The sequence below is a fragment of the Rousettus aegyptiacus genome, unplaced genomic scaffold (genome assembly GCF_014176215.1).
Source record: "Rousettus aegyptiacus isolate mRouAeg1 unplaced genomic scaffold, mRouAeg1.p scaffold_m13_p_14, whole genome shotgun sequence".
Lineage (NCBI taxonomy): Eukaryota > Metazoa > Chordata > Mammalia > Chiroptera > Pteropodidae > Rousettus > Rousettus aegyptiacus.
Window position 1 is genome coordinate 46898529 of NW_023416289.1, and position 9212 is coordinate 46907740.

The 9212-nt window shown below is 58.0% G+C and overlaps 1 protein-coding gene across 2 annotated transcripts; it reads right to left on the bottom strand.

Annotated features, from left to right (window-relative positions):
* Window positions 1-8392, bottom strand: VSIG10L (V-set and immunoglobulin domain containing 10 like). Of its 2 annotated transcripts, XR_001594520.2 has the most exons (11): window positions 7692-8392; window positions 6754-7590; window positions 6055-6348; window positions 5639-5923; window positions 4895-5149; window positions 4132-4410; window positions 3615-3911; window positions 1667-1780; window positions 1300-1454; window positions 655-824; window positions 1-513 (listed from the first exon to the last, which is right to left on the bottom strand). XR_001594520.2 is itself a non-coding variant. In XM_016125528.2 (10 exons), the coding sequence occupies exons 1-10, from the start codon at window positions 7921-7923 to the stop codon at window positions 753-755; spliced, it is 2820 nt and encodes a 939-aa protein (XP_015981014.2). In that variant the 5' UTR covers window positions 7924-8392; the 3' UTR covers window positions 1-752. The 2 variants fall into 2 exon arrangements, 1 of the variants encoding a protein (XP_015981014.2); XM_016125528.2 differs by having other exon boundaries at window positions 1-824.
* Window positions 8393-9212: the final 820 nt, after the last annotated feature.

Here is a 9212-nt window from a genome sequence, read left to right on the forward strand (position 1 = left end):
TAAACAAGTGATGATTTATTTACAGTTGAGAAGCAAAAGGTTCAGGGTCTCTAGGACTTAACCCATAACCAAGGCAGGGGTTGGAGAAGGGTCTTCTAAGATGGTGACAGTCACTTTTACACTTGGGAAATGAACAACACAGTGGAAAGAGCTGTGCTCCAGGCAAAGGAAACTCTAGAGGCAAAGGCCTGAAGGGAAAATAAAGTGCGGCAGAAATAAAGCCTTTGCTTCTGGAGTCGTAGTACTGGAAGGGGAGTCAGAGAGACTGATGGAAGCTGGAGCGCTAGGCTCAAAGATCATGATGAGTTTGGACGGTATCTGAATGGCAATGGGCAGCCACAGAAGAGTTTAAAGAGAAGAAGAACATGTGATCTGATCTGTTTTACAATGAAGACGCTGGACACTGGTCGGGTGCAGCCTGGATGGAGGAGGCAGAAGGGGATGTTGGAGGCCTTTTCAGGAGATGATCGAGGTCCAGGCTCTGCCTGTCTGCTGCAGGCCTGCATATCTCGCCTGCTGGGTGGTTTACAAACCACACTGTGAGATCCGTGGGGCATCTCCACCAGCCCAAGAGTCCCATATCCTTATGCAAATACAGGTGGAGTCTTCCAAGGTGAGAGAGTAAGACAGGAAGTCCCACTTTTGGGATCTAACCTTCAGTCACAGCAGGACAGGAAGGCCCTGCATGCTGCTGGGGTGAAACAGGAAGTCCCACCCAGAAATTCCTGTGCAGAGCAGGCCATTAGCCTCGGTCACACCTGTGTGGCTGATCGAACGGTTTTTGGGCCCCCGCCTGGACAGACGACTGGACTGGGGCTGGTGGCCTGGAAGAGAGAGGAGGGGTGAGGCACAACCTCAGCAGTTACCCTGGACGTGACAATGACTCACTCTTTTCTAGAGCACTAGCTCACATTATTCAAAAATTAGTTGGGTTCCCTCCATTTGCAAGGAATAAAAAACATGTCTAGCCACCCTTGGGAGAGGTAAGACATGAAACAACCCAACGTCATGGGGAAGAAGAAATTACACCCCATTTCAGAGAGAAAATGGAAGTTTTGCCCATTTTTATGGGAAAAAAAATAAAGGCGGTCCCACCTTACTCTCCTTTAGGGAAAAAAATGTAACCTCTTCTTTTAAAATCCATAAACGTTGCATGGGAAGCTCTGTTCAACTTTTATATATTTAAAAAGGATAAAATTTTACGTAAAACAACAAGTAAAGATGGAGGAAGAGAATTCAGACTGTGGTGTCCCTGATTAAACAACAAAAACAGGGTGTCACGGGGGCTCCCACACTCACTTGGTGGGCCCCAGTTGGGCTAGGGTCCCCCGGCGGGACTTTGAGGGGCAGAGGTTGTGGGGCCTGCACTGCGGCCACACTCTGCAACTTCTTTTCTGGTGGGGGGACCACAGGGAAAAAGGAGGGGAGGTGCTTCTTTTTCTTGAGAGTCTCTCCTGAAAAAGAGAGAGGAAGAAGAGAAACAGAAACACGTGACACGCAGACCCAATCAATGGTGAGGGAAGCTGGGCTGAGGTGGAGCCTTAGCATGATTGGCTGATATGGAGGTAGGAAGGCGGGATGGATGACCTGAAACTGCGCTGATTGGCTCAGCCGGGTCTCCAATGGAGTTTTATCTAAGGATCCTACCTGTTGGCCTTTCACTCACCCCGAAACCGGCGCAGGCAACAGATGCACAGAAGTATAAGTGCTGCCAGGAGTGCCAAGCCTAGTAGGGAGCCCAGGACGATGCCAGCGATGGCCCCGGGGCCCAGTGTGGGGCCTGGAAGAGACAAAGAGAAGGCTAAGAGGAGAAGGAGGCGAGGCAGGGCCTGTCTCCCAAGCCACCCCTCCCCCCGCCCCAACCCGCTCAGAAACCAGGAACCCGGGACCCAGCATGCTCAATTCATGTAACGTTTACTGAGAGACCGGGATGGGCCTGGCATTCTACCAGGTGATGAAGATCCATTGGCGAGCAAACCAAGATAACGACTCTCATGGGAATTAATTTTAGGAGAGAAATCAGAACTGAATGAGCAAATAAATAACGTAATCGCAGATTGTGCTAAGAAGAAAAATAAATATGTCGTGATTGAAATAATGGCAGGGGAGGTGACATTTAGAGAGGATGGTGAGGGAAGGTCCCCAAGGAAGTAACATATTAGCAGATACCCAGGAGGATAAGAACCCAGGCGTGCTAAACAGGGTGAAGGATGTTTCAAGCCGAGGGAATGGAAAACGCAGACTCAGAGGCAGGAAAGAGTCAGAATTCTGTGTTCAGCGAAGGCCAGTGTGGGTGGAAGATACGAAGTGAAAGAGGATGGCATTTTAGGACTCAGCGGGGACCAGAGCCTGGGGATCTTGTAGGAATGTATGAAACGCTTTTGAGGAGGTCAGCAGCAACATGATCCGATCTGTATGACTCTGGCTCCTACGTATGAAGAGCTAGTTGTAGGAGGGCAAGGTGGGGGGGGGGGCTTCACAAGACTCGGCTGTTGCAGTCGAGTCAGGAGGGGATCGTGGTGTCTGACCCGGGCGTCTGAGTGGAGATGGAAAGAAATGGATGGATTGGGAAAGCATTTTGGAAGGAAAGTTGACAGGATCCACTGGTATTGGGGATATCAGAGGTGACTTGAGCATGTGGGTGGTGCCATCATCCAGGATTGGGAAGACTGGGAGTTGTCAGTGGGGGGGAGGGAGGATGGAAAAAAGGGGGGGGCACAGTTTGGGGCAAAAACATCGAGAGGTCTGTTTTGGACATATGAAGTTTGAGAAGCCAATTGGACATCCAAAAATAAAGAAGCCAGGTTAAGGAGGTGGCTGTTCGAATGTGAAGTTCAGAAGAAAAGTCTAGGCTTGGGATCAGACCTTCTAGAGTCACATGAGTAATAATTAAATTCAAGGCAGAGAGAATGGATAGAGTCACACTGGGGAGACATACAGGTAGCGAAGAGGTCTGAGTACTGAGACATCCAATACTTAGAAGATGGGGATTGCTACGGGTTGACCTGTGTGTCCCACGAGAAAGCTATATTGACACTCTAACCCCAGCGCTTGTGAACTTGTTTAGAAATAGCATCTTTTCAGATTATCTTGACTCAATTACACCTGCAGAGATTCTATTTCCAAATGAGGTTACCTTTGCAGGTCCCGGGGATCGGGATGACAATACACCTTTTTTTGGGGAGATGCAATTCAACCAGTCAAGTCAGGGTGAGATCATTAGGATCCACCTTAACCAGTATGACTGGTGTCCTTACAAGTATAAGCCAGAGACACACACAGGGAGGAGGAGGCCACGGCAGAGATTGGACTGACATGGCTGCAAGCCAAGGAATACCAAGAATTCCTTGGTATTGACAGACATCATCCGAAGCTGGAGGAGGCGAGCAAGAATTCTACCCATAGTCTCAGAGGGGATGCAGCCCCGCTGACACCTTTGTTTTGGACTTCTGACCTCCAACAGCTGCGAGAGAACACATTTCTGTTTTTTCAAGCCCCCCAGTTCATGGTCCCACGTTCCAGCAGCCCCAGGAAAGTAATGCAGGTGAGGGGAAGGGTCCACTGAAACATATTGAGGGAAACAGCCAGGGGAGGCTACAATGGCCCCAACTCACCGGCTCTGAACACCCGGCTTGGTGAGGGGGTCCCCGGCTGGCCCCCCAGAGTGGGCAGGATGCGCAAGGCCCATGTTCCAGGATTCCGAGGAGGGAGGGGCACCACAGCGGATCGCTCCCGAGGCCCCAAGACGAGCAGGGAGACCCAGTCCCTGTAGGTGTTGGCTCTGCCCTGCTCAGGCCCTTCTGGCCGGGCCTGGATCTCAAAACCGCCGATCAGGGCCCCGCGCTCCACATCCCAAGTCAGCACTGCAGCATCCTGAGCTCTCTGCAACCTCCACGAGGAGATGGAGGGTCCTAGGGAGATCAAGGTGGGTGGACGGGATTTGTGGGTCCTGGAGGGGAGAGGGAAGGAGGCTGCTGCGGGCCTGGACTCATAGGTCCCTGGGAAAGAGGGTCTAAAGACTCAGACTTCTGGGTCTACAAGGGGAAGGGGCTGGGGACCCGGACTCCTGGGTCTGATGGGGGAGGGCCTGGGGATCAGGACTGCTTGGGTCTGGGAAGAATGAGAACTCACCAGTGAGGGTGATCTGGTCGCCCCCAGCACCCAGCACCCCACTGCACAGCACGGAGTAATTTCCCAGATCCCAGTCCAGGCTGAAGTTGCCAATGAGGAGCGTCTGCCCGTCCTGGCTGAGGCGCAGCCGGCCCCCACCTCCAGTGGCCAGGGGCCGTCCTTCCCGAGCCCAGGAGGCTCTGGAAGGTGGCCGACAGCCAGAGGCTTCCAGCGCCACCTCTGCCTCCCCTGACTGTGTCTCCTCCACCATCGGATGCAGTAGCACCTCTCGGGGGGCCTCTGCAGGTACAAGAGAACCAGTCAAAGAGATCGGGACCTTGTCCTGGAGGCATAGAAGAAGTCCCGCACCCTTGGGCGAATCAAGCGGCGATGAAGGCTCAGAGCCTCAGCCACAGCCCTTCGCGCCACTCATCGCCTTTCCTTAACTAGGACTCACTAAGCACATGCCAGAGGCCAGGTCCTGGGCTGGGACATTCATGTAATTCTCAACGACTTAGTGCTCTGAACGCGTGAGAAGGTGTCACCCCTTTTCCTGGACCCAGGAAAGAAATTTTGTCCCTGCCTCGCCTGACATGTAGGAAAACCCTGGGTCCTTCTGCAGAGCTAAAAAACAAAATAATAATAATAATAATAATAATAATAATAATAATAAATAAATCCTTTTTCCTGGAGTTGGGAAGTCTCCCTTTCTCATGTCCTAAAGGAGGGAAGAAATGCCCCCATCCTCCTCTGGAAATAGGAAAGAAGTCCCAGTCGCTCTCACCTGGGGTAACAGTGCAGGTGCGCGTGGCCACCAGGTGGCGAGCAAGGCACGTGACGGGGACGCCGCTGAGTCGGGGGTGGGCGGGGACGACCGCCAGGAGCACAGAGTGCATCGGTTCCGCATGGATACCTTCGGGGAGACCCTGGAAAAGCAGAGAGGCGGCAGGGGACCCGCCAGGCCACCAGCAACGGAAGCGGAGGCTGCGGTCCCCGGAGCTCCCTTCAACTGAGCACTGTGGGGACCCGGGGGGCAGATCTGTGGAGAGGACGGAGAGAGCGAGAGGTCAGCTTCACTCCCGTCTCCCCTCTAGCCAGGTCTCAGCACGCATTCACCCCAACCCTACCTTACTTAGCCCTGCCCCTTCTCCAGATGTCCCAGCACTGGGTTGCTTCCACTCTTTCTCATGGGTATCCCCTCTTCCTTTACAAAGAAACTCTGCCTTCCCTGCTCTCTTCCTTTCGGTCTCCGCGCCTCCGCTGTGGCCCCTCCCACCCCACGTGCCGGCCCCGCCCCTCCGCAGTGGCCCCCCCCACCCACATTCTGTCTCCGCCCCTCCGCGGTGGCCCCTCCCACCCTACATGCCAGCCCCGCCCCTCCGCTGTGGCCCTTCCCACCGCATGCCGTCGCCCCCCTCCCTGAAGGCCCTGCCCCTCCACAGTGGCCCCTCCCTCCGCCTCCGCCCCTCCTCGTTGGCGGGTTCTCTCCCGGCACCCCGCCCCTGCATCCTGCCCCCGCCACGCTCACCCGCCACGGTAAGGTTGAGCAGCGAGCGGCGGCGGTGGCCGGTGCGCGGGTTCGCCGCGAGGCAGGCGTAGGTGCCGGCGTGGCCCGGCCCGACCGCGGGCAGCAGGAGGCGCGGGCCCGCGGGCACCGCGGCCTCGGCGGGGTCCGCCAGGCTCCAGGCGATGTCGGCAGGCGGCCGCGAGGCGGTGGTGCAGCGCAGAGTCACGTTGCTGCCCGCGGTGACATAGCGGGCGGGGGCGGCGTCGCGGTCAGAGGAGATCGTGATGACCGGAGGATCCGGGCCGTCTGGGTGGAGGGAGGGGTTCGGGACGGCGAGAGTCGGCGCCACCCGGGACTCACCTCCAGCCCCCTTCCCAGGGCCTCATAAGCCAGGGCCCCCAGGGCCCCGCCCCGCGCCAAGGCATCCCCCAACTCACAGAAGACACTGACGTCAGCCGCGGCCTCCGTGTGTCCGAAGGGGCTGCGGACGCGACAAGTGTACCGGGCATGGTCGCTGCGCTCAGGGCGCGCGATGAGCAGCTGGTCACCCTCCGTTCGAATCCGGAGCGGCTCCGCTGCCTCCGGGTCCGCTGTCTCCAGGGCGCGTCCGTTGCGACTCCAGCTCAGCTCCCCGCACCCCGGCGCCCACCCCAAGCAGCGCAGCCGGAGCTCGACAGCCCCCTCCTCTGTCTCCGGAGCTTCGGGCTGCACCGACAGCCGGGGCAGGGGCTCTGGGAGAGGGGGACGTGCTCAGGACTCAGGGCTTCCTCGTCCCTTAGGCGCAGGGCTCCAAGCCCCAGCCCCTCCTCGCCCCCCCCCCCCTGTCTCCCAGGTCCAGCCGCAGCCTCCTCTTAGTCCCAGTGGTGCTCGTCTCGCGGATCCATGAGTATGAGCCTCCAGCTCTCTCTCTGGAGTGCAAGCCCCCGGGAGTCTTGATCCCCAGGTCCAGCTTCCCTCAGGTGTCCTATCTTGGCCTCCAGACCCTTTTCTCCTCCCTCCCTGCTCCCCCACCCCCTCCGGCTCAGAAGTCCTCTCTGCCCTGCGCGCCGACCCCATCCTTGGAACAGCGGGACCTGCCCATAGGTCTGGCACAGCAGCCGCTACCGCCTGCGTTCTGGACCCCGGGGCCCACTTACCATATACGCCCACCGTGAACTCCCGAATCTGCCGGGAGACCCCGGCCCGGATGACCTCGGCTGTGTAGACCCCAGCGTCTTCCAGGCGGGCAGAGGCGAGCTCCAGGCCCCCTCTCGCCTGGTCAAATCGCAGACGGTCTCTGTGAGCCGGGTCCAGGCTGATCAGAGGAGCCTCCGGCCCCAAGCCCCCTGCTGCCAGCACCTTGGAGCCCCGGCGCCAGACCACCAGAGGGGCAGGGGGCCCAGGGCTGGGGACTGGAACCAGGGGGAGCTGGATGGTAGTCCCCACTAGCACCGCGAGAGGGCCCCCCACCTGTTGGGGGAAGCCGGGCCCTGGGAGGGCTTCCGTGGGGACTTTGGGGTCGGGTCCATGGGTGGAGAATTTAAAGTCTGGATCCCCGAGGGACAACTGTAACCCTGGGTCCTCCACGGACACCTTACTACCAGGGGAAACATCCGAAGCTGGGGTTTTAACAGGGAAGCGGGGTTTTGTGTCCTCGGCAGGAACTGGAGAAACCGAGATACCGGGAAACACCTGGGGACCCGGGCCCCCAGAGGAGGTGGGGTCTGGTCCCAACTGTCCATCCCCTGCAGAGGCATTTGCCCAGAAGGACCCAGGCACGTCGTTCAAATCCTTGGCCTCGGGAAACCATTCGGAATGGGGGGTTCCAGCTGTGGGTTTTGAACCTGGAGATTGATCTGGAAATTCCCAGCCCGGGGGGTTGGTGGAGGGGACATTTGCGCCCTGGCTCTGGGAAGAGCTTCCTGAGTCAGAGGTGAAATTGGTTCGCTGAACTCCTGGAGAGGCTCCGAGGGTGGCGACCCCTCCTCTGGAGGCTGCAGAGGAGAGGAAGGGGTGTTGGGGCGGGGGGGGGGGGGGGGGGGGGGGGGCGGCCGGCGGGACTGGTGGGGAAGCGGCTGGGGTGGTGGGGTCTTACCCAGGAGCAGGAAGAGCGGAAGAGCCCGAGAGGGGTCCATGGTGCTGGCCCCAAGCTCACCGTAGTGACACTCGGCCTGCACCCGGCTATCCAAGGACGAGTCCAACAGGACTGGTAGCTTCCTGGGCGGGGAGAGAGCCAGACCCAGTGGGAGGCACCGGGACCCTCCACCCATCAGGCTGGTGGCTGAGTAGCCCACCCCACCCCACTGGTACTCACCAGCTGGTCCCATCTGAGGGGTGGCCCAGTCCAAACCCCACCCTCCCCACCCCCCGGGGGGAAGATGGTGAGTGCCGAGTCCCAGCTGGACAGATGGGAGCAAAGCCAGGAAGACTTCCTGGAGGAGGGTGAGGTGAGCTTTCAGAGAGCCCCACCTCCGATGGCCTTAGTCTGAGCGGAGGCTTCCTCCTCTCCCCATAGGTCCGCCCTGTCTTGCCTGCAGCCTTAGATACCCAGGTCTGACCCTGCTCTTCCTCTGGTCCAAACCCTTTCATGGCTCCCTGTGCCCTCAGGACTAAGTTTCAAGTGGCTTTCTCCCACCCGGTCAATCTCCTGAGACCCAGACCTGCACCTCTGTGTCCCCCAGAGCTTCCACGCTCTGCATCCCACTAAACTCAGTGCCTTTCCTCTGACCTGCCCCTCCGTCTGGGTTCTCCATCTCAAGTATGGTTCTACCATCTACACAGGGGCTGGAAGCCTCCTCTCCCCTCCCCGCCCTCAGTGCTGTCAGTCTCTGAACCCCAACCCTCCTCCCCACTGCACCCCTCTGCCCCCTGCATCCCTCTGCCCCTGCTTCTCTCTGCCCTCCCCACTCCAGCCTTACTCTTCAAATATCCTGCCATCCCTAGGCCTCATCTCCCCCCTCCCATATTTGCAGGTGCAGTTTCCTCTGCCTGGAATGCTCTCCCTCGCTCCCCACCCCCTTCCAGGCTGCCTCTACAACTTGTTCTTCAAGTCTCTTACTAAGAACGAAAATAGTAATTACCACTTATCGCGTGCCGGGAACCGTGCAAAAAATGCTTCCCAGGTATGATTGGGCTGAACCCTTCCGAACGCCCTGTGAGCCGGGTGTTTATAAACCAGGAGACCATGGCTCAGAGGGGTCAAGGGAACTGCTGGAGGTTGCACACCAAGAAGAAGCTGGGTCTCAGCCAGAGATGGTCAGGCTGCTCACTCCTTCTGAGAGCTTCCACCACCCCATGCTGACCTCGGTGCCACTGCTCAGCTCCTCATCCTTTGAGCTCACCCAGGCACGGTTCTCGCCATGCCGGTGATAATGGTAACAGTATGTAGTGAGAATGTACTATTTTTCTGTGTCAGGTGTGGTTCTGAGGATGCCACATGAACCCTTCAAAAGCCCATGCGGCAGGTTTTGTAGCTGCAAATTCGACCCTCCTCTCACGAAGGAGCAGAGGTTCTGTCCCCAATCCCTGCACCAGGGTACACTCCATGACCATGAAACCGAGAGAATACAGTGGAAGTGACCCCGTATCTCTGCATCCGGGCCTTGAGAGACGCACA

Bases quoted from the DNA above. Each gene is read 5' to 3' on its own strand.
- VSIG10L (XM_016125528.2), bottom strand. From the start codon at position 7,923: ATGGGACCAGCTGGTGAGTACCAGTGGGGTGGGGTGGGCTACTCAGCC. The intron at 5,150-5,638 runs GTGAGCGTGGCG...TCCTCTCCACAG, and splicing joins GCTCAACCTTACCGTGGCGG to ATCTGCCCCCCGGGTCCCCA. The intron at 4,411-4,894 runs GTGAGAGCGACT...TTGTACCTGCAG, and splicing joins CACCTGCACTGTTACCCCAG to AGGCCCCCCGAGAGGTGCTA.